Source organism: Mytilus californianus, unplaced genomic scaffold (genome assembly GCF_021869535.1).
Source record: "Mytilus californianus isolate M0D057914Y unplaced genomic scaffold, xbMytCali1.0.p SCAF_10, whole genome shotgun sequence".
Lineage (NCBI taxonomy): Eukaryota > Metazoa > Mollusca > Bivalvia > Mytilida > Mytilidae > Mytilus > Mytilus californianus.
In genome coordinates this window covers 41,526,343-41,551,843 of record NW_026262582.1, presented here as the reverse complement: position 1 = coordinate 41,551,843, position 25,501 = coordinate 41,526,343, and the positions used below count along the sequence as shown (strand labels likewise).

The window sequence follows — 25,501 nt, the reverse complement described above, 5'->3', positions numbered from 1 at the left end:
TGCCTATTATATTGAGAACTATAATAGATAAGGAAAAACTTTTAATAGCAAAAAGGACAAGCAAGACACAATCTACAAATAAGTCACATGGCTTAAATCGTCAGACGACTCATTATTGGAGATTAATTGTCCTTTAATGACGATTTTTATCAACTTTTTGCATTGTTGTCTATCATCTAACAAACTATAATAGATAGATTAGATAGAAACTTTAAATAGCAAAAATATTTAGCAAGTCGAAATCTATACATAAGGCTAATGGTCGAAAATTGTCAGTTCACTCCTTATTTAAGTTTTGCTCTTAAATGCAATTTTTACCAATTTTTAGTGTTTTTGCCTATTATCTTGAAAACTACAATAGATAGATAGACACTTTAATTACCTATAATGATATGCAAGACAAGATTTACAAATAAAACAAGATGGCAGAAATTGTCAGTCAACTCCTTATTGGAGTTCTTACTCTTTAATGACGATTTGTACAGATTTTTTTGCATTTTTGCCGAATATCTTGATCAGCAATACAAGATCAACAATAAAGAGCTTTTTGTCATGAATTCTCTTCTTCTCTAAAATGTTAGAGAATGTCCATTATTGAAGATGCACAAAAACCTAGGTGAGCGAAACAGGCTGTTTAGAGCCTCTAGTTTTTCATTAATCTTCCCTCAATTAGTCTTATTAAAGTTCAGTAATCTATAAATATTCTATAAAAAATGAAAAGCAAGAATTAGATAAAATTATACACATCTGAAAATATTCTGTACTTTCATTTGAAGATCATATTCTGTCAAAAATTGCAAACCAGTTTTTATATTTTTCTAGAGGGATAATATTGTTTAATTTTTACCCTTGACCGTTTGATGTACATAATTAACTATAATAGCATTACCAAATATATATATAAATATGGTTTTTATTGTATTGCAAAGTCTATGTAACTAAAATATTTATTTTGTTTTAAAGACAGTAGGTATGATTGCTTTGTTTCAAGTAATACTGTAAATTCAGAAATTATTGTGTGCATTTATTATTTTGATTTTGAAAAATAGACAAAAATGTGAGATTAATTATTGCGATTTCAAGAAATCTGCATACAGATATATGCATCGGATATCAGAATGTATGTTCTTATTATTGCGATTCTCACCCAGTCGCAATATTCACATTAATTAAAACCTCGCAATAATTTCTGAATTTACAGTATTCTATATGAACATACATATAATTCAAGAGTTACTGTTGTTTATAGCATAAACATATAAAAGTGAGAATGGAAATGGGGAATGTGTCAAAGAGACAACAACCTGACCAAAGAGAAGAAAACAGCCCAAGGCCACCAATTGGTCTTCAACACAGCGAGAAAAGCCCTTACCTGGATGCGGGCTTCAGCTGGCCACTAAACAGAAATGTGTACTAGTTCAGTGAAAATGGACGTCACACTAAACTCCGAAACATATAAATGAACTAAAATTAAAAAACATACAAGACTAACAAAGGCCAGAGGCTCCTGACTTGGGACAGGCGCAAAAATGCGGCAGTGTTACACATGTTTTCTCACTCGGACACACACTCCATTATCTAGAATATTATAACATATTATACCCCCTGTCTACAAATGGGGGCTATGTTGCAATCACCTTGTCCGTCCATCTGTACTTTCTTCCAACAAATGTTTTTGTCACACTTTACTGTGAAACTGCTTAACAGAAGGAGTTTATATTTGGTCAGCAGCTAGACAGTGATCAGTTAGAATTAGGACTGGGAGTATTCTTAGCAAGGCAATGCATGTATTCTTGTTTAATGTTTAAATGCTGGTGAAGATGTGCTTTCTTTAAATAGAGCAAAAAATCAGAAGTTAATGCCATGTACATTTATTTGATTTATGCATGTGTCAAAAGTGTTACCATATCCATGTCACATTAATAAGTTCTAATTAAATTTAAAATTTGTAATTTATCTCTGCAGATGCATAATTATACCATTTATGTCTTCTTTAAGGTCAGTAACAATTTAGCATCAAGTACTTGATTAATATTTTTCAGGGTTACAACTTTCAAGTCTTTCAACTAGAAACTGCCTGGATTGAGGCTCCAACAGGAGGAAAATTAGAGTAAGTATTAATCACTGTAATTCAGAAATTATTGCAACATTTTTATTAATGTGAATAATGTGACTGTGTGAATGTTGCAATAATAAGAAAATTTTAATATCTCATTAATATATCTGTATGCAGATTTGCCTGAAATTGCAATAATTTATCTCGCATTTTTGTCCATTCTTCAAAAATCGCTATGATAAATGCACCCAAAAATTTCTGAATTTACAGTATACCCCAGCTAAGCAAAGCAAAGTTATATATTGATTGTTGTGTTGGTACATACATTCGTTTGTTTATTTTATAGACCTCCTGCTTTATGAAGCTATCTGTATATTATGATAGTGGAGTCAATCATTTGTTTATTCATCCCACTATTGTATCCCGCTCTGCTACTGAATTAGATCGATCAACATTTGAGCAATAACAATGATTTTCTGGTAAACCTCAAAAATAAGTACACACAATTGAAAAACTTACATTGCAAGTTGACCTAAAATTCTAATATTGAAGAGAATTCAATTTACATGTAAATTATATTCTTAGATGTTGGAATTGCAAAACAAAAAATTAGATTGACTACAATTGTTCAATGACAGATACTTTAAATGCAAAAGTAAACATTTACGATTATTTCAGAAATATGATTGTTTTGACATTCCCAGAGGATAAAATGGTTTTGACAGCATCTAATGCAGGAGAAAGGGTAAGTATAGATTCTACCACTGCATCGAGTGTGATATGATATTTATCCACTCGATACAGTTAAATTTTCAAATTTAAAACACGAGGCTTGCCGAGCGTTTTAAATATTTAAAATTTAACTGTCGAGAGTGGATAAATATCGTATAACACGAAATTTGGTGGTGGAATCTGTTTCTCTAATGATTTTCAAACAATACGCAGGCAAATTTATTCCTTCTTTTCGAATGATCTGCAAAAAGATGTGTTCTTTCTATGTGACGTCATCAGGCATGGTCGCCCTTTTTCATGCCGTGACAGTAGGAAATTCAGAGGAAAGCAAGAAAATTCGACGTCATAATCGGATTTTAACCAATGAAGAACTGAGATCAAACGAACCACACATTGATTAAATTTTTTTTATACAATGGGTGCAGAAAGGAATAAATTGACGAAGAATTAGAGAAAGTAATTTATAAAGTGTTAACTTCTTTTATTGGCACTGTTTAGATACCACTGCTTGTTAGTCCCCAAGGGTATCATCAGCTCACTCAGCCTGTGTAGTTAGTGCTTTGGTACTGATATGATTTATTGTCCCCCTACACTCGCTCAGGTGTTATCCTTTTGTCCTTCTGTCCATCTAAAGTACATCAATACACTGAGACCTTTTACCAGAAAGCTTGCACACTTGGTAGGATAATTTTTGTCATATTCTTTTGACCATTCTATACCTTCATTTTAATTTGACCATTTTTACTAAGTTGTTGGATTTTAATTATTTTGCCATGCCTGTGACATTAATGTCGCGAAAGCGAGACATAACGATCCTATATTCAAATGTTGGCGGCTTCAACATTTAGGTTCAGTCTGTTGTTAAAGTTTTTTAGACATCAATAACTTTCTCAAAAAATTTGGACAGAAGCTTGTTTATGACCAAAATACAGTATCCAGAGCAAAAGTTTGAAAATATTTATTTTCATTTTTCCGTATTTTACTAATAAATGAACTTATTTTTTTTACAGTTAACATTCAGATTTAGTCTGAGGTTAAAGTTTTTTCAGTCATCAATAACTTTGTCAAACATTAATGGAATTTTATGAAATTTGGACAGAAGCTTGTTAATGACCAAAATACAGTATCCACATCAAAATTTTGAAAATATTTATTTTCATTTTCCGTATTTTACTGATAAATGGTCTTAGTTTTTTTTACAGTTAACAAGTAGATTGTCTGGGGTTAAAGTTTGTTACACATCAACTACTTTGTCAAACCTTCATACAATTTTGTGAAACTTTTACAGCAGCTTTTTTATGATAAAGTGATCATATCTGAAGGTAACTTTTGAAAACATATTTTTTTCATTTTCAGCATTTTCTGATAGATGGACTTAGTTTTTTACAGTTAACATTTACAGAACGTCTGGGATTAAATTTTTTTTACATGATAAATTTGTAAACCTTCATGGATTGTTATGAAACTTGGACAGAAGCTAATCTTCAAGACCAAGAAATAGCACCTAAAGAAAAAGTTTGAATTTTTTTTTATAAATTCTGTATTTTACTGATAAATGGACTCTGACACTTTTTAAGTCAACTTTACACTTTTACACTGACAGCAGCAATCATAGGCGAGACAGAGGTTTCCGCGGAACCCCTTATGAATTTTTATTTAAATAGTATTTTAACAATTAAACCTATTGCAAGCAACAATAGGGTACTGAACAACTTTTAACAAGAGCAAAACCTATACTGTATAGTCAGCTATAAAATGTCCCAACATGACGAAATGTGAAATAATTCAAATCAAAAAACCAACAGCCTGATTTATGACAAAACAAATATGACTAGCAGTAAAGAATTATAGGCTCATGTCTTGGGACAGGCACACAAAGAAAGTGGCAGGGTAAAACACAGAATGTATGCTCAAATGCTTATGCTAATATTAGGACATGAAATTTATAGATTGTAGATTGCACTGTTACTTGAATGCAAAGGGAGACAACCAGAATATAAATTTTATTTCTTATTTTTCTTCTCCAGGCAGAATGGCTGATGACATTGAACTCAGCAGTAAATAAAGTGTTGTCATCCCAGAAGACAGTTGGTCGTCGTGGAAGTACGGAACGTTTGACACCACCTGATATCAGACAAGCCTCTTTCACGTTTACAAAACATCCAGTGTACAAAGACGCCACCTATTCAGGATATTGGATGAACGGAAAAATACATGGCTTGTATGTAGAAACTATTATTACTGAATTAATTTCACCTGATTGGGTGATGCTTCAATATCTACCTAAATGTGGCACTTTTTGTCTCCCCTCAACAATGTCCATGAGACTAAGCTTAGAATTGCTGTTTATGACACAGGTGTCAGTAATTTGTTTTAAGTTTGTGATTAGGTCAGTTAAAGAGTAACCACTAATAGTAAGTCAATGATATTTAGTTATGCAGTTGTATTAGCATTGGCACATCTCATTTTCATGTAGATTGTTTGGACCTGCCCCATCAGACATGAACTACTGAGTATTCATTATTATTCGTGTGATACCAATTTTCATTGATTTGGTGGGTAAAAGTTAACCTCAAATTGAAAGGTTCAACAAAGTAAAAATTTTCAATACTGGCTGGTATGCAGACTTTCACAAAACCACTAAATCAATATCCATGAAAATACATTTTCCTTAATCCTTGCAAATTCACCAGGTATCAACAAAAATAAATGAATCCACAGTTTTGACAATCTGTTCATTTATTCATAAAATTAGCATAATTTTGAACGGCTTGAATGATACTATTTTTGTCTCGCCTGCGACGAAAGTCGCAGAAAGTGAGACATAGGTATTACTATCCGGCGGCGGCGACGGTGGCGTAAACTATTTGTATAAAGCTTTATATTTCAGAAGGTAGAAGACCTGGAAGCTTCATACTTTGTATGCAGATACCTTATGTTACGAACTTTCCATCTGTCATATGTCCAATGTCCTTGACCTTATTTTCATGGTTCAGCGACTGCTTGAAAAAAAAAATTTGTTTTTTTGTTATGTAAATTTCTAACTTATTATGAGTAATAGGATAACTATATTTGGTATATGGGTTCCTTGCAACGTCTACATGTCCATCAGACAGGGTTCACCTGACCTCAGCCTCATTTCATGGATCAGTGATCAAGGTTAAAGTTACGTAATTAGGTCCGTTTCTCAGATACTACAAGCAGTAGGTCAGCTATATGTGGTGTATGGAATGATTATAAGGGATACATGTCAGTCTGGCAGGTTTCATCTGACCTTGACCTCATTTTCACGGTTCATTGGTCAATGTTCAGTTTTTGTGTTTTGGTCTGTTTTTCTAATACTATAAGCCATTGGTCAACTATATTTGGTGTATGGAATGATTGTAAGGTGTACATGTCTGTCTGGCAGGTGTCATTTGTCCTTGACCTATTTTCATGGTTCATTGGTCAATGTTAAGTTTTTGTGTTTTGGTCTGTTTTTCTAATACTATAAGCAATAGGTCAACTATATTTGGTGTATGGAATGATTGTAAGGTGTACATGTCTGACTGGCAGGTGTCATTTGTCCTTGACCTCATTTTCATGGTTCATTGGTCAATGTGAAGTTGCTCTTGTTTGGTCCTTTTCTCAGATACTATAAGTTACATGTATAGGTCAACTATATGTGGTGTATGGAATGATTGTAAGGTGTGCACGTCTGTCTGACAGGTTTCATCTTACCTTGAGCTTATTTTCATGGTTCATTGGTCAATGTTAAGTTTCTGTTGTTTGGTCTTCTTCTCAGATGCTATAAGTAATAGGTCAACTATATTTGGTGTATGGAATGTATTTTATTATTTAACTGCTGATTACTTACATTGAAATAGATTATTTTATAAAAATCTTTAAATAACATTAATAATGATAATAAATAATAAAAACTTTTAAGGGATCATTACTAAACCGTGATTAACAAAAACATTGGAAGGTGTGAAAATGTTAAAATAAGGTCACTCATGCATGAATGTTTAACATAGAATACAGTTCACTCCAGTCCCTTCATAAAGATTAATTGGCTGAATATGTACAGATTGAAGAACTTTTGAAATTTTGTTTGCACAACAGAATCACATTTACTGATTTTTGATACATATGAAATAAGATAAGTATTGAGATAAGTAAAAAATATTTTAGCATAGCAACATAAATAGATAAATAGATAATATGAAAATACGACTTTTTACAATATTTTGATCAAAGATTGAAGATAATTTTAGTTTTTTTTTTTTTTTTTTTTTTGGGTGGGGGGGGGGGGGGGGGGGTCTTTCAGGTTCATCTCAAGGAATTGACAAATATTTATCCAGTTTCTGCAATGCCTTAAAACTTTTCCTTGTGCACAGGTTTGTCTGTACTCAAGAGGAAATAAAAAAAAAATGGCCATATTTGTCAATCCCTTCTGATGAACCTTAAATCTAGATGAAAAATTATTTCATAAGAAATTTCAAAGTTTGCTTTTAGTAGTCATTTGACTTAATGTCTCAAAAAAAAAATTTGTATAATGCGATTTTATTTACTCAAATGTTGTTGCTATATTTGCCTGTGATTTATTAGCCAACAGTGTATCCCATGTGATTTTATGATGCTGTTTTTTCTAAAAGTTCAGTTTCCTCAATGAGATTTGTTTCTAAGATACTTTAGGCAATATATGTTAAATAAATTTGGTGTATGGAATTATTGTACGGCCTACATGTTTGTCTGATAGGGTTTATCTCACCTTGACTTCATGTTCATTCATCATTAAAATGTTAATTTAATGTAAAGCTTATATAAACTTATTTTTTTTACTTTCAACATAAATTCAATTATGAACACTAAAACAGGCGAGACATTTCAGTGTGTCCACTCTTGTTTATAATTTCAGAAGCTAAATAATGTCTCTTTGCTAGAACCTAATTTTTTTTTAACATATTTTGATAGTATTAAAAAATTAATTTTGATTTCAGAGGAGACATGAAATGGAGTGATGGTAGAAAGTATAATGGGAATTTTAAAGATGGCCATCTACACGGGTATGTATTGCAATGTTGATTTATGTTACTATCGGAAATTTTAATTTTATTATAGAATTGAAAGATGCTTTTTTAAATTTTAAACAAAATGAAAGCAATTGACCATCACGTTTTGCATGAAGCGTGAAGTGCTAAAAATGTGATGGTCTCTTGCTTTTATTTTCTATAAATTTTAAAAAAAAACAGCATCCAATTTTTATATTTTCTGATTTTCAAAATGTATATTTACATTTTGAATCTGAAAGTAAAACTTTCAACACAAGACTTCGGTAGAAATTGTCTAGTGAGATGAAAGCAGTATCATTCCAAGTGAAATCAACAATGATACATCATATAGCTGAAATTGGCAAATGAAGTGTTGATTTCAAAGTAGATAGGTTGTAAAATATTAATTGAACTTGTGAAAGTGATAGATGGGAAGCTGCTTTTAAAAATGGCTATCTTCATGGGTTTGTTTGTTTGGTGGAATTAAGACCTGCAACATTTCGTCTGTAAAATTAATAACACCTTGCCCATCTGCCATCACTTAGAATCCATCGTTGTTAATAACTTTTTTCTCTAAAATTATCTCCACTAAAACCACTGGGTCAATTTGAATAAAAGTTAATCACAATCATACTTAGGGTGTCTACTTTAAAACTTGTGTCTATAAAATATGGCTGCAACTGCTTAAAATAGAACTTACAGTTAAGATGCAAGCAGTCATTGAATATCTTGATTTGGTTACTGATAGAGAAAGTCTGGTAAGGCACAGACCTACCATTCATTGAGACAAAAAATGTCCTCTTATAGAGGTTATTGCTCATGACAAATTCATGTGTTTGTAAAATATAGTAGATAGACAGAATCTGAATAGGCAAAAATGTATCAGCTATAAAAGATTTACAAATAAGTCAACATGATTCAAATTGGTAATTGGCTCTATATGTGAGATTTTTTCCAAAATGTTTTTTGTTTTGTGAAATTCTCACTTATTTTAGGATAACTATATTTGGTATATGGGTTCCTTGCAAGGTCTACATGTGCGTCATACAGGGTTTCAAGTGACTTGACCTTTTTTCTTGGATCAGTGATTAAGGTTAAAGTTACATGATTAGGTCTATACTTTAAGCAGTAGATCAACCATATCTGGTGTATGGAATGATTGTAAGGTGTATATGTCAGTCTGGCAGTTTTTATCTGACCTTGACCTCAATTGTATGGTTCATTGGTCAATGTTAAGTTTTTGTGTTTTGGTCTGTTTCTCTAATACTATAATCATTAGGTCAACCTTATTTGGTGTATGGAATGAATGTAAGGTGTGCATGTCTGCCTGGCAGGTATCATCTGTCCTTGACATCATTTTCATGGTTTATTGGTCAATGTTCAGTTTCAGTAATAAGGTCTGTTTCTCAGATACTATAAGCAATAAGGTCAACTATATTTAATGTATGGAATGATTGTAAGGTATACATGTCTGTCTGGCAGGGGTCATCTGACCTTGACCTAATTTTCATGGTTCATTGGTCAATATAAATTTTTCATGGTTTGGTCTGTTTCTTGTATACTATGAGTAATAGGTCAACTATGTTTGGTGTTTATGATATATAATGTGATTGTAAGATAAACATGTATGTCTGGCTTGGTTTATCTGACCTTCACCTTATTTTCATGGATCATTGATAATGTTAAATTTATTTAATACGTGTATTGAACATGGTGAAATAATCTAATGAATAATGAATAGTAAAGCAAGAGAGACATTTCAGCGTGTGCACTCTTTTCAGCTATTTTTGTAGATTTTGGCCTTTGTATTAATTGGTAAACACAATTTTGTTGCTTTACATAGATAACACACAAAACTTTTCTATTGCTGGATTTATTTCTAAGGAAATTACCCTGTTTATAAAAAATTATACCAAGATACAGAAATTCTTTAGCTAAACATTCTTATATTAGAAATAAATGAGTATTTTTTCTATTACAACAGTATAATTTTGATTGCAGACATGGGAAGCTTACTATAAAACAAGATGATGGTTCTGACAGGGCACAGGAAGGCTATTGGAAAGAGGGTCAACTCCATGGTATGGGAAAGGTCAAGTAAGTATATATGGGTATAAAAGGTCACATGAACCTTAAGGTTAACAGTATTGGAAAGATCAGTGATCATCAGTCATAAGGAAAATATCACTGTCACCCATCGATGAGATTGTAGCTGAGATACACCCTCTTGTTTGAAAAAATAATTGATAATCTATTATGACATATTACAGATATTCAAATGGAGATGTATATGATGGACACTTCAAAGAAGGCCAGAGGCATGGGCATGGTTTATACCACTATGGAGGTCCAAGTCCAAAGTCCACCAGTATATACATCGGAGAATGGGCTGATGACAATAGACATGGCTATGGTGTATTGGAAGACATCATGAAAGGTAAATTAACAGTTTATGAGAGGGTGGTTAAACATGATTTTACTTGATCTGAACAAGTTGCAGAGGAGATTTGTCATGTTTGTTGCTACCACTGATTGGTCATTGTTTCAATGATGGTTGATAAGACTGTTGGTTCATTCATCTGTTCTTCAAATGTTTTGTAAATGTTTAGTTTAAGTCAAAGAGGAATTATATTTTATCAGAGGATAGGTCTTTAATAAATAGGAGGCTCAAGCTAAAACCTGGTCAGCTTGACCTATTTCTTATGCATGAACAGAGCACTCCATTTAATTGCCAACCAATCTCATTTAATTGCAAACCAATTTATCATAGCACAAAAAGAGACAGGAACATTATCAGAGATTGTCTTTGATTATTTATTAGCATTTTGTTGTGTTGTATGTAATAAAAATAATCCTGCACGTGTCAGGTGCGTTCCAATTCAATCTTAATTAACTAGGATTGTTAGTTTTCTTACCAAAGGTCAGTGGTTCTCCCTGGACACTCCAGCTTCCTCCAATAATAAAAACTGCCCGCCACAATGGGGCAACAGTGCTGAAAGTGGCGTTTAACAACTATCAATCAAACCAGGTTTAATCCACCATTTTCTACATAAGAAAATGCTTGTACCAAGTCAGGAATATGACAGTTGTTATCCATTCGTTTGATGTGTTTGAGCTTTTGATTTTGCCATTTGATAACAGACTTTTCGTTTTGGATTTTCCTAGGAGTTCGGTATTTTTGTTATTTAACTTTTTCAATCAATATGATAAAAAAAATTGCTGAATTTATTCTTAAATTGTCTATCCTAGAGGTTATGAAGAGTTTTATCTTGTCAAAAAATATGTTGATCCTTGTTCAAATAAAGAACTTTTGATTAAGTCTTTCCAAAATAACTTTCAATTGTGTCCATAAATTTCAAATTTTTTTTTAAACATACAGGAGAAAAATATATGGGTATGTGGAATGAAGATGTAAAGCATGGTAAAAGCATTGTAGTTACTTTGGATGGGATGTATTTTGAAGGCAATTTTGAAAGGGACAGTCTTATGGTAGGTATGTTATGCATAAAAGGCATGCTAATAAGAATTATGGTTTGTATGAAAATGTTGGCATTTATCAACAAAGATAAAAATGCATATTCTAAATTCTAATTTTGAACACACAATACTGTAAATTCAGAAATTATTGCATGCATTTGTTATTGCGATATTTGAAGGATGGACAAAAATGCAAGATTAATTATTGCAATTTCAAAAAAATCTGCATACAGATATGTATATACTGTAAAAGCAGAAATTTTCGTGAAGGATTTAATTTCGTTTATTTCGTGGAAAGAATATATCCACGAAATTAAAACCCCCACGAAAATTTACCCTACATATAATATCACTTCCATTTACTGGAAACCACGAAATTAAATCCCCATGAAATCTTGTAAAGAGACAATACCACGAAATTTTAACCCCACGTAAATTAATGTTTCTACAGTATATATATATATATCAGATATCAGAATTCCTATTAATTGTATTCTCACTCAGTCGTATAATTTGCAATAATAAAAAGCTCACAATAATTTCTGTATTTACAGTACATGTTTCTGGAACCCTTGTCAGGCACAATGCAGGCCAAAAATTAAAAAAAACCCAAAAGATAAAACATTCCAAATAGAAAACAAGGGAGTTGCTAGCTTAGTTTTAGATCAATAACATTGTTTTTTCAACTTGATATAATAAAGGAAGTTAATGTACCATTTAAATCATACCTGTATTGAATCACTAATTACTAGTATGATGGTTCCCTTAGTAACAAATAGTTCACTAGCAGTGGAAAGGATCCAGTGACAGTAAAAAACAATTGTGTACTTAAAGTGATTAAGGACTTTTCAACTTATTGTTTTTCATGGGAATTAAGCCATCTAGAATATAATGCACCTTATCGCTATTTGGAAATTTGTCCCGCTTGACCCGAGAATCTGTCCAGCTTGAACTTTTGACGTCACACAACAATCACTTTTCCATTGTGGCGTCAGATATTTTGTATTATGACCTCAAAATTTTACGGGAACCTGTGTCATGTCAAGTAATGGCGGACAAATAGCGATAAGGTGTATTAAAATGATAGTCAAATATTTAAGATTATTTAAAACATAAATCAAACCATAAACCATAAATCATTAATTGTTAATTTTATTTTTTGACAAATGTAATCTCCCCATAACGCTGTAGAAAGACTGTAAAAACCTGATTTAAATCGTCAAAGAAATTGCTAGACACATAATGTTATTGAAGTTTTCTTTTAATCAAAGAAATGGGTCTTGTTAAATATGTACATTGTGAATTAGTGTCAAAATATCTCCATGTTTACACTATTGGTAGAAAATACAGAAAACGGAGAAACATTTGAAATCATGTTTCACGTAAAAGTTGGGCTCTTGTTGTACAGAAACTCTACATGATTTAAGTTCTAATTTTCTGTTTACAGGGTTTTGGATTGATGTTAACTTACGACAATAGTTGCTATGAAGGAGAATTTTATGGCATAACACAGCTGCAGGGAAAGGTAGATAACTCTTGACAGTGATATTGGCTTGAAGTTCATAAGATTAATGTGCTGATAGAATTGAAAGAGAACATGTATTTGTTTAAAATTTGTTGTTTAAATCAAGCAAAGAATTGATGGGCCAATTCAAAAATAAAAAAATTCCATTCTTGTAAATTGCATTGTGCAGTCTCAGCATCCTCGTAAATGAGGTGTAGGCCAATCAGAATATCTTAAACAGTGATATTACCTCATGCAGCCATATTTGATGAATTGGTCCATTAAATACAGGTAGAGTATTGTTTTTTCAAACTGTATCTTTGCAAATATATTAGAAATGTTTGATCAAAGAAGCCTATATAAGAACCATTTAGGGGCGGATCCAGGATTTTAGGTTAGGGGGGCACAAACTGAATTTTCTGAGGCGAAAATATTTTTGAGGTAAAATTATCGAAATATTCTTCTATTAAGCTGAGGACAACCCAAATTTTAGGGGGCCACGCCCCCACCTGAATCCACCCCTGCCATTTAGAAGTGATGTTTCAATCCACTTAATGTCTTTAACATAAGATTTTTAGATAATTTTATAAAACAATTTTCATCATCAACATCATTTTAATAGATAATGTTTTAGATTTATGTTATATTATTATGAAAAAATAAGGATAGGTCTAAATGCTTATTTTTTTAAGATACAAGCATTTGAACAATTTGAAATTTTTGATTTTTGGCAAAAAAGAAGTCAGTAGATATTTCAGAAATAAAATGTTTGGAAAAAAATTAACTTAAATTGTATCAGTGAATTATAGTATAAGATCTAGAGCTATTCCAAAATTGATGTTTGGGGGGGTTTGAGGTTGGAAGGCATTTTTTTTTGTCAAACCCCTTCAATTTTGGAATAACCCTAATCATAAATGAATGTACCATAGCCATTTTGTCTGTTAGAAATAACAATAGGTTTAAATTTTTTTACCAGATATCATATTTGTGATGTAAGTTTACAATAAGAAAATAAGAAATAATATTGTAATGTTGTATTTTAAAGGGGAAACTGATCATGCCAACAGGAGATTCAATAGAAGGGATTTTCTCTGGCTCTTGGAATGAAGGATTAAAAATAAATGGCATGTTTAAAAAGTCAGATGTACCACAAGAGACAAAGAAAGCAAAATTAAAAGTACAAATTCCATCAAGGTAAATTATTCCACCTCTAATCATATTTCTTGAAGTGATTTTACTTTAGATTCATTTTATTCAAGAGATTTTGTGAGCCACAAACCATTTCCTATAGACTTGAATACAGAATTTTTGAGAGATCAAAGTCATACAGGTAACAATATGAGATTAACATAGAAATAAGGAGATGTGGTATGATTGACAATGAGACAACTGCCACCAGAGATCAAATGACCTTGATGTTAGCTATTATAGGTATACATGTCCACAATTATGATTTGTAAAATGATTTTTGTACAGGTTTTAAAAAGGTCACTTTCACCAAGTATTTAATTTGAGTTTGTAGGACATTCATTATATGCAAAAATTAACAAAAAGGTTTATGCTTTGAAAATAGTCTCTTATCACCTGGTTTCATTAAAGTGTAATTTTAGACCTGAAAAAAGGCTTAAAGAAAAACTGTGTAGGCATATATTCTGGGAAACATACCCTAGGGTAAAAAAAATGCATATTATACACAACTGAAGGGTATTCACATGACACTTAGTTCCCAACCAAGATTCCTTTATGTTTACATTAAGTGCCAGTCTTTGTAAGAATCAGGCAATTTAGAAGAATTTCAAAACATGGCCGGAAAAAACCTCCTGACCTAACCATCCTAATTTGAAGTTACCCTCAGCCTGAGTTAAAAATGGTAGGTCTTTCATTTCTGTATGTCTGGTAATTCGAGAAATCGCGAGATTACTTTTAGTTGAAATGATAGCAAATAACGAAGTTAGCTCCCCTTAATTGTTAATTTCTAGTGCATTTCAACAAAATTATATCTTAAAATACCAGATCAGGAAAAGGAAACGAAAGTTATATTCATGCACCATTATACGTTTTGAACTTAGATTAATGTAAACTTGAGTGGATTTTTGTTTGTCATGTTTTCACCACTGCCTGATTCTAAGGCAGATTGGCACTTAAGAACACATAATTATATAAATTTACATCTATTTCAGCCATTATGGAAAGATGTCTGTTCCCGCTGACAAAAAGTGGGAAGGAATGTTTGTACAATGTCGTACAGTGTTAGGGGTTAAAGGTCAGGCTAAGCCAGACTGTAACAAAGCATGGGAAGGCGTGGCTGTAATGGTGTCAAAAGGTCGACAAGTTTTACATGAGATGAAGTCAAGGTATTCCATATTAGGTTTTGAAATAGATATTTATGCCCCTACTTCAAAAGAAGAGGGACATTATGTTTTCTGATCTGTCAGTCTATCTGTCCTTTATCAGGTTACAGGTTAAAGTTTTTTGGTTATGGTCTTTTATCATGACACTTAGTACACATGTTTATTATGATGTGAAATATTTAAATTGTCTACCAAATTACAGTTTTGAACTGGATAACAGGGTTCACTTAACTTACAAATAAGATTGTGAGAAATTAGTGCATTTTGTAGTTAAAGTTTTTGGTGAAGGTTACGTTATCATGAAGTTTTGGTAACATCAACATGAAAGGAGTAGGTTCGGTAAGGGCCATATTTGGCCCCGATTTTTAAGTTCAATGTTTCAGGATAAAAATGTTTTAAGTTGATGAAAAGTCATGTGAGGAAGTTAAATAGAAGTATTTTTGTCAAAGTTTTATTCTGAAGCGTTGATTTTTACATCCCAAATAGGTCAAAAACAGAGATTTTTGAAAAATTTGACAAAATCGTACTGATTTCAACCAAATTAATGCCTAGGAAACATAGAGCGCAGGCGTTGACAAACTAAATATTTGTGTCAAATATGTCAAATGCCATTACCAAGGATTATGTTAAAAGATTTTTTTTGTCGACACCTGTGCTCTATGTTTCCTATCCAAGAAATCAATGGAAATTTATCCATTTTCATTGAATTTTCGTGGAAAATCAAAATGAGTGCTATTTGTGACGTCATGAACAGAGCTCAAGTACGTAAATTTTCAAAAAAAGTTATATTTTCGAAATTGTCATTGTATTAGCTATGATTCATTTTGGTATTGGTCAATTAATCCTAATTTTAAATTTAAGCCAGAAATAGGGGCCATTTTAGGACCTTATTGAACCTACTCCTTTAATACACTTGTTCATTGTGAGTTGGACTCTTTAAAATTATATGACAAATTATGATGTTGACCAGATTTCGTGGTTTGCTGAACATGGACATAGAATAGTGCAAGCTGTGAATGATGTAGTCTAGTTGTCCTTTCTGATTTAATAAAATCACTTGATGTAAACGCAAAACATTCAATGAGTCACATTTAACATATATAGAGCTTAACCATAACATCCCAAAAAGAAGCACTGAAGATTTAAAAATATTGAACTCTTTTGTAAGAGTCTTAGAACTGTAGCTCTTCAATGTTTTTCATTGAACAATAAATTTAAAGTCTCAGGTATAAATTCACTAAAGAAACTGTTGTCAATTCAACAAGGAGAATCAAACTTTTCAAAATTCAGATAAAATGCAATTTTATTTTGAAAATATTGAGTTTATATTAAGCTGATATTAGTCTTTGTAGAAAGATGTATTGAAATTTGAATTGATATGTAGTTTGGGAAAACGTGTATTGTCTTCGAATGGATATTTCTAATCTGTTTTAATAAAAAAAAACCTCATAAATACAATGTGAATAAAAAGACATGTGACTAACAAAATGCAAATTATACATGTATAAAGCATATACAGTCATGCAATTACATTTCAATCCCCCAAATATATATTTCCCTATATATTTTAACTGTATTAGGTGACTACCTGCTTAATGCAACCAGCGAAAGCATACATTAATTTGAAAGGACCATCAGTGCTGTTATAAATGAACACATGTCACTTTAAAGGATCAATTTTAACAGTTCTTTACATTTTTATGCCCGTGGTAGCGGAGGGGGCATTAAGTTTTACCCTTGTCCGTCTGTACGTCCCAAAATTAGTTTCCATTCTCTAACTTTAGTTTGCCTCAACCAAATGTTATGAAACTTATACACAATGCTTATTACCACAAAACACAGATCAAGTTTGAATTGAGGTGGCATCACTTTTACTGTTCTAGTTTTTGTGTAAATCTTTGTGTAATATTTATATATCAATCAATTAATCATCTTTATTTTAGAAATGTATCCAGTAAATGGAAAAAGTTCCAGGGATCATTTGTTGAAGAAATAGAAAAGATTCCACCTCACAATAAAGGGACTTTGTCCACAGAATATTATAATGACATTAAGAGATATTTAGATAGGGTAAGGAGTAACAGAATATCACTACTGGGTATGTATGGTAGTGCGTGGCTTCCAAAACGGTCATATATTCTGGACATTTATAAATTTACCAGACATTGTCCGTCTGGGAAAAGCATGAAACGGACATCTACTTTTAGTTTTCAAGGCTTTCTTAAGAGACGGTCAATACATTTTAACATAATTTAAAAAGTTTATGCGATCTTTTTGACCCGACCTTTTGCCTTTAAATAGCCACACATTTCCGGTCATAAAAGTGACATGATGAATAAGTACTATCAAAACAAACCCTACTTTAATACCTTCTCATTTTAATCAAGGTTAATTAGTTGTCAGACAGCTGAAATTTACCTGTTCAGGCGACAGGTAAACTATTTTGTACCGGACATTGATCCGTCTATTTAAAGTTATTTTCTTACATTTCAGCGGTCTGCATCTTATTAATTTAGTCAAAAAGATTGAAATTATCAGAAATACGTTATAAATATGATTTGATGAACAATTTAAAAAGGTTTTAAACGAAAAATCGTCAGAACCACGTTGTTTGAACTAGTACACGTGTGCACATGTGCGCAGCTGAAAAATTTAATTATGCATCCTAATTCTTCAAAAATGTTAAAATTATCATTGATACCTTTATCTAACGTTCATTTTGAGTATTTTCTTGATAAATAACGAGGAAAGAGCTACTTAAACTCAATCGTGCTTTGTAAACATACACAGATTTTACATATCCGTCTCTGGTCCATGTTTTACCATTGTCAAGTCAACATCCGGTATTAGAAAATGTGCTTTTTAAAAACAAAAGTAAAGTTTTTGACAAGGTTATTTTGCACAAATAAAGAGTCTAAGGCAGATATTAGTACGCTGATGTTGCACACTTTGAATGATGCACTGTCAATTTCTTAACAGTTTACGTCAGAACATCGAACTTATATCAAAGTAAAGTTTAATATCGTTTTTTTAATGTCAATCATTGGTTATATGATGGCCAACTGATTACTATAATTGCCTTTTGTAAGTCTTAAGGGATTAAAATCGGGATCAGACATAAAATGTCCGCCCTGTGGTAGTGTTTCACAAGGTTTTAATCTAACCCATGTCATGCACAAATCTCAGATCATACATTAAATATTATCAAACATCTATCATATTCTATTTTTATATGGTGACTAAATGCTCTTATCTTTTTTTTTTTAATCAAGGCCTTTTTGCTCAAAAAAACATAAAAATTTCCTTCTATATTGGCTAGTTTGTTTGTTTTTTTTTATCTCAAAATTGTTTCACTATGAAAATTAATAGCTTACATATTGACTGGTTTGCTGATGATGTATATATTTATTTCCAGGCATTTGAGATTACATTTCACCCACTCGGTAAGCTGATGGACGGACTAGTGGATGTCTTTAGGGCAGCTTATATTGGTGTTGGAGCACATCCACGACTTCTCAACCATGCTGTAGCAGAAGTAAATTCTTATGTGAAAAGGATTTACCTTACTGTAAGGTAGTATGATTTGAAGTCTTTAATTTGAACAGTCAATACAATTGTTGTCAGTATTTAAAAACGTCTGTACTGATAGATATCTTTCTTACAGAATTATTTAGTAAGTAAATATGTTGTTGAACATTTTTGGAGTTATTTTCTGTGATATTTCTGATGATCGTATTTAATTGCTTTAGGTTAAAGATCATTAGAGATTTCACCTTTTCAGAATGTAGAAGACTTTTTTGAAATTTCATAGGGAGAATACCGTAAAGAAATAACTTTACGTCATTGGTGGAATGTCTATTGTTTATGATGCTGTGAACGAATCAGAACATTTTGGTTGATGTTTGGAAAATGTTACCCAGAATTATTTCATTCTGAAATGGCATAGAAAAGAGGAAAAAGAAATGAATTACAATTTAAATTTGTAAGATTATATATCTTTTTAATTTTCTAAATACTTATTTTATTTGTTTTTAGAATATTATTCCCAGATTTACCTCAGAATGGAGGTCCTCTACAAATCAGATCAGAGAAATATGTTGATATTGACAGTGATGATGAGACAGATGGAGTTATTGCCCTTCAGTCTACAAAAAGTGAAAAGTAGGTTATCCTGCTGACATGTACTCATGAACTCACTAGGACCAGAACTTTAGACTTTGAGTAAATTCTTCTTGCTTCTTTAACTGTTTTTCTTAAAATATTACTGTTCCAAACAAATGCACCAACTTTGACCAATTACTTAAAATTCAATTTAGAAAAAAAATTGCAAAAAATTTGGAAAAGATATACTTTACTTGATTGAAAAAGCGCTTTACGTCCATATGGGCCAATGACTTCCAAACATACATAACTATATAGCAAACAATGAAAATAAACAGTAGAAAAAGTAATATACATATTACAATTATTAAGTTTTACCCTTGTCAGTCTGTACGTACGTCCATACGTCCCAAAATTGGTTTCTGTTCTCTAACTTGAGTTTTCCTCAACCAAATGTTATGAAACTTATACACAATGCTTATTACCACAAAACACAGATCAAGTTTGAATTTTGGTGGCGTCACTTTAACCGTTCTAGAGTTATGCCCCTTTATAAATGGAAAAATTGCAGAATGTTTAGATTCCGTTCTCTAACAAGTTTGCCTCAACCAAATGTTATGAAACTTATACACAATGCTTATTACCACGAAACACAGATCAAGTTCGAATTTGGGTGGCGTCACTTTTACAGTTCTCTAGTTATGTCCCATTATAACATTATATGCAAGCGGGGCATCTGTGTCCAATGGACACATTCTCCATTAATTTATAATGTATTGCAGTAATATGATTTTTATGGCGCCGCCGTCATCCGAGGATGCATTAAATATTACCCTTGTCTGTCCGTACGAATGTACGTCCCAAAATTGGTTTCTGTTCTCTTACTTAAGTTTGCCTTAACCAAATGTTATGAAACTTATACACAGTGCTTATTACCACAAAACACAGATCAAGTTCGAATTTGGGTGGTGTCACTTTTACCGTTCTCGAGTTATTCCCCTTTATAACGTTATGTGCAAGCTGGGGCATCATCTGTGTCCCATGGACACATTCTCCATTTATTTTACTTTTTGTTTCAAATTTATTGCACTTTTGACCTTTGAATTTTTATTTACAGAGCGGTTGTGTCTGCAGGAGGTTTATTACATCCTATTTTACTACCCAAGATTTATCCCCCTTTGTTTGACCTTTATGCCTTACACAATGACAAAATGGACGAGAAATATTGGGAAAGAGTGCAGAAATTAAATAAACAAGGCGATGTAGCTCTTATGGCTTATCTTGGTGTCGATCAGTAAGTATTTTCTTCATCTCAAATGTAAATTTGGATCTGTTTATATGTTGTTCATTTTAAATAATCCCACCATGTGTTCACCATGTGATTGCTTAAAAGGCCAGGAGGTCGAAATCATACCTGCCAACTTTTGATATCTTTTTATGCCCCACCTACGATAGTAGAGGGGCATTATGTTTTTTGGTCTGTGCGTCTGTTCATCTGTTCGTTCATCCGTCCGTTGGTCCGTCTGTCCCACTTCAGGTTAAAGTTTTTGGTCAAGGTAGTTTTTGATGAAGTTGAAGTCCAATCAACTTGAAACTTAGTACACATGTTCCCTATGATATGATCTTTCTAATTATAATGCCAAACGAGTTTTGACCCCAATTTTACGGTCTACTGAACATAGAAAACGATAGTGTGAGTGGGGCATCCGTGTACTATGGACACATTCTTGTTATAAGAGTTATCTAGCACAAAGGACCTACTGCATATCTTACACGTGTCAAATGGTTTTGAATCATATATGTGCTTGAATTTAGTTTTTACTCATTTGAATGTCAGTTTTGAAGTATTTTGCTAATATAGTTGAGGATTTCAAGTGTTGGGTCAATACCTTTTTCAGGGAAATCCCCCATGAACCAAAAAATCTGCAGGTCTGAAGAAGAAAATGTACAACTGTGGGTTTTTTTATTTTCATTGGTATCAATTTTTTGTGGATTGAGGAAACATTGTTTTTTCTTGGATTATTGATTTTGTGGTTTTGCCACAGTCTGCATACAAGCCCAAAGAAAAATTTGTACTTTGTTGTACAATTAAAATTGTGGTTCATCTATACTTACGAAATCCCAAAAACTTGGTATCCCAGGAATTATAAAGAATCCACAGTACAAGACTGAGGCCCCTCGTGGGGGTGTCCAAGTAATCACATAATCACAAATTGTTTGCCAATAAAATCACATAATCATTAATTATTAGTCCCCTACTGATGAAGTCGAAGGGGACTTTACGTTTGCACTCTGTCCGTCTGTCCGTCTGTCCATCTGTCCATCTGTCAGTCCGGCAAATCAGCTTTCCACACTTTTTTTCTTCGTTCTTGAAGATATTGATTTGATATTTGGTATATAGTTTTATCATTACAAGTTATAGATCAAGTTTGAATTTTGTTCCGGTCTGATGATTTAATCCAGAGTTATGAACCATAACTCTGGACCATATCTAATGTTAGAGTACTATGTTAAACCATATTTCTGTACAAAGGGAAATAACTCTTTTTTTTAAAGATTCTTTGTTGAATTATTTGAAGAATTTTTTGGCAGGTTTGTTTGTTATTTAGTATAAACTAATTTTCTGAATGCTATATATATAAAAATAAAATATGAAGAGAAATCCTTTAATTAGATAATAATCTATTTTTATTAATGTATATATTTCAATACATTACATTGCATAGATAAAAGTTGTTGACATTTTATAGATAAGTTACAAATCTTTATTAGTTTGTGACAAATGAAAGAAAAAATATTTGGAACTAATAATTATATTTGATTATAATTTACATCATATCTAATTATAGAGAACTATTAATCATATCTAATGTTTCTTTCATCATGCTTATAAGATATTGATTGATAATTGGTATATAGTTTTATCATGACAAGTTACAGATCAAGTTCAAATTTTTGTTTCGGTCTAATAATTTTGTGCAGAGTTATGGTCCTTGGACTTGAAAAATTCACTCATATAATCAGTTTTCCACACTGTTTTTAGTCATGCTTGAAGATATTGACATGATATTTACTTTTTGTTTACACCATAACAAGTTATAGAACAAGTTAGCATTTAGTTCCAGTATAATGAATTTTTACCTGGTAGGGGACTATGTATTGCCATGCAATACTCTCAGAATGCTTGTTTTTTTAAACAAGATAATCAAATAATCAAAAATACAGTCCTTAGATTATCAAATAATCAAATAATCATGAAATATTTGGTCTGGTAATCAAATAATCACTATAAAAACGACCAAGTAATCACATAATCAAAAACCCTTTTCAAGACCTTTGGTAACAATGTATCATAATGCATCATGTTGGTAGACTTCTCATTTAACATGTCAATTGTATTATGTAAAATTGTAGTGGATCAAGATTTACCTTCCTTTAAAATTGCCATTTTATTTCTTCAGGAAGTTTTGGTTGTTAGATGAAAGTTTTTTCAACAAGAGAAGTTCATCATTGTCCAACATAAGGGACCATTGTTATGTTATTGCAATAGAAAGACTTCAACAAATCAGGTTAGAATTTCAGGTTTATTTTTTTACATCTCAACAATGGAAATTACTGGTATAAATTTACCTTTATATTGACATCAAATTGTGAACAGGTTTCCTTTTTATACGACCGCAAAAAAAATTTTGTGGTCGTATATTGGTATGACGTTGGCGTCGTCGTCGTCGTCGTCGTCGTCCGGCGTCGTCGTCCGAATACGCATTAGTTTTCGCACTCTAACTTTAGTTTAAGTGAATGGATCTCTATGAAATTTTACCATAAGGTTCAATACAACAAAAGGAAGGTGGGGATTGATTTTGGGGGTTATGGTACCAACAGTTAAGGAATTAGGGGCCAAAAAGGGGCCAAAAATAAGCATTTTCTAGTTTCCAGACAATAACTGTGGAACGGTGTATGGATCTCTCTGAAATTATACTACAAGTTTCCATACCACAAAGGGATGGTTAGGATTTGCTTTGGTGGGTTATGGCTCAAACCGTTTAAGAATTAGGGGCAAAAAAGGGGGAAAAACAAGGTTGTCCTGGTTAATGGACAAAAACTTTAGTACAAAACATAATTTTAAGCAGTGTAAGGGAGATAAATCAAATACATCGTTGAAATTATCTCCCTTACACTGCTTTTAAATTATGTATAAAGTAATGGTTAATGAACAATTAAGATAATTTAAAACAGTGTAAGGGAGGTAATCCAAATACAACGTTTTGGTTACTTCCCTTACACTGCTTTTAAATTATGTTTAAAGAAATGCATATTTATAAAGGAAGACCAGTAAAAATATCTGCAAATGTTGCATCTTTTTTTTTTACAAAAAAATCCATATGAAAGATTTGACACTATATTTTAAATTCTATTATAAAATAGATTAAGTTAGCACTATGGTAAATTTAAATGGGTAATTATGGTTTGGGGGGAAAAAGGGGGGGGGGGGGGTAAAAAGAAATTGTGGGGGGTCAATTTTTTCTCATTTCAGATTTCAGAAATTAAAAAGAATTATTCTTCAAATATTATTTTTTTTTCAAATTTCAAATATTGAAAAATTTCAAGAAGTAATCTTTAATTGCACAGTATGGCGCATTAGATTTGTAAAATCTTTGACCACATTTATTTATTTGTTATGCCGAATCTAACCGTGTATTTAGATTTTTAATTTTGGATCCAGTTTTCAAATTGGTCTACATTAAGGTCCAAAGGGTCCAAAATGAAACTTTGTTTGATTTTAACAAAAATTGAATATATGGGGTTCTTTGATATGCTGAATCTAAACATGTATTTAGATTTTTGATTTTTGGCCCAGTTTTCAAGTTGGTCCAAATTGGGGTCCAAAATTAAACTTTGCTTGATTTCAACAAAAATTGAATATATGGGGTTCTTTGATATGCTGAATCTAACCATGTATTTAGATTTTTTTTATTTGTGGACCCCGCTATCAAATTGGTTCATATTGAGGTCAAAAGGGTCCAAAATTAAACTTTGTTTGATTTCATCAAAAATTGAATTATTGGGGTTCTTTGATATGCCAAATCTAACCGTGTATTTAGATTTTTAATTTTGGGTCCCGTTTTTTAAATTGGTCTACATTAAGGTCCAAAGGGTCCAAAATTAAACTTAGTTTGATTTTAACAAAAATTGAATTCTTGGGGTTCTTTGATATGCTGAATCTAAACATGTGTTTAGATTTTTATACGACCGCAAAAAAATTTTTGTGGTCGTATATTGGTATGACGTTGGCGTCGTCGTCGTCGTCGTCGTCGTCGTCGGCGTCGTCGTCGTCGTCCGGCGTCGTCGTCCGAATACACATTAGTTTTCGCACTCTAACTTTAGTTTAAGGGAATGGATCTCATTGAAATTTTACCATAAGGTTCAATACCACAAAAGGAAGGTGGGGATTGATTTTGGGGGTTATGGTACTAACAGTTAAGGAATTAGGGGCCAAAAGGGGCCAAAAATAAGCATTTTTGTAACTTCCAGACATAACTTGTGTGTAAGTGTATGGATCTCTCTGACATTGTACCACAAGGTTCCATATCACAAAGGGAATGCTGGGATTGATTTTGGGGGTAATTGTCTCCAAATTTTAGGAATTAGGGGCCAAAAAGGGGCAAAAAACAAGCATTTTTCTAGTTTCATGACAATAACTTGTTTGTAAGTGTATGGATCTTTATGAAATTGTACTACAAGGTTCCATATCACAAAGGGAATACTGGGATTGATTTTTGGGGTTATTTCCTCCAAATATTAGGAATTAGGGGCCAAAAAGGGGCAAAAAACAAGCATTTTTCTAGTTTCATGACAATAACTTGTTTGTAAGTGTATGGATCTTTATGAAATTGTACTACAAGGTTCCATATCACAAAGGGAAGGCTGGGATTGATTTTGGGGGTTTTCCCTCAAAATTTTAGTAATTAGGGGCCATAAAAGGGCAAAAAAAACATGCATTTTTCTAGTTTCAGGACAATAACTTGTGTGTAAGTGTATGGATCTTTATGAAATTGTACTGCAAGGTTCCATATCACAAAGGGAAAGCTGGAATTGAGTTTGGGGGTAATTGCCCTAAACGTTTAGGAATTTGGGGCCAAAAAGGGGCCAAAAAACAAGCATTTTTCTAGTTTCCAGACAATAACTTGTGTTCAAGTGTATGAATCTCTCTGAAATTGTACTGCAAGGTACCATACCACAAAGGGAA

At 32.2% G+C, this 25,501-nt stretch overlaps 1 protein-coding gene across 3 annotated transcripts in view; it reads left to right on the top strand.

Moving 5' to 3' along the window:
• The window catches only part of LOC127718117 (alsin-like), a 101,873-nt gene that overhangs the window by 65,651 nt on the left and 10,721 nt on the right, over positions 1 to 25,501 (top strand). For all 3 annotated transcript variants that reach the window (XM_052224063.1, XM_052224064.1, XM_052224065.1), the window contains exons 17-31: positions 2,043 to 2,110; positions 2,735 to 2,801; positions 4,816 to 5,009; positions 7,771 to 7,836; positions 9,823 to 9,918; positions 10,092 to 10,258; positions 11,201 to 11,310; positions 12,746 to 12,823; positions 13,848 to 13,996; positions 14,983 to 15,156; positions 17,097 to 17,223; positions 18,569 to 18,726; positions 19,189 to 19,314; positions 20,372 to 20,548; positions 22,716 to 22,823. In XM_052224063.1, the coding sequence (XP_052080023.1) occupies positions 2,043 to 2,110; positions 2,735 to 2,801; positions 4,816 to 5,009; positions 7,771 to 7,836; positions 9,823 to 9,918; positions 10,092 to 10,258; positions 11,201 to 11,310; positions 12,746 to 12,823; positions 13,848 to 13,996; positions 14,983 to 15,156; positions 17,097 to 17,223; positions 18,569 to 18,726; positions 19,189 to 19,314; positions 20,372 to 20,548; positions 22,716 to 22,823 (1,865 nt within the window). The remainder of the gene's footprint in view (positions 1 to 2,042; positions 2,111 to 2,734; positions 2,802 to 4,815; positions 5,010 to 7,770; positions 7,837 to 9,822; positions 9,919 to 10,091; positions 10,259 to 11,200; positions 11,311 to 12,745; positions 12,824 to 13,847; positions 13,997 to 14,982; positions 15,157 to 17,096; positions 17,224 to 18,568; positions 18,727 to 19,188; positions 19,315 to 20,371; positions 20,549 to 22,715; positions 22,824 to 25,501) is intronic.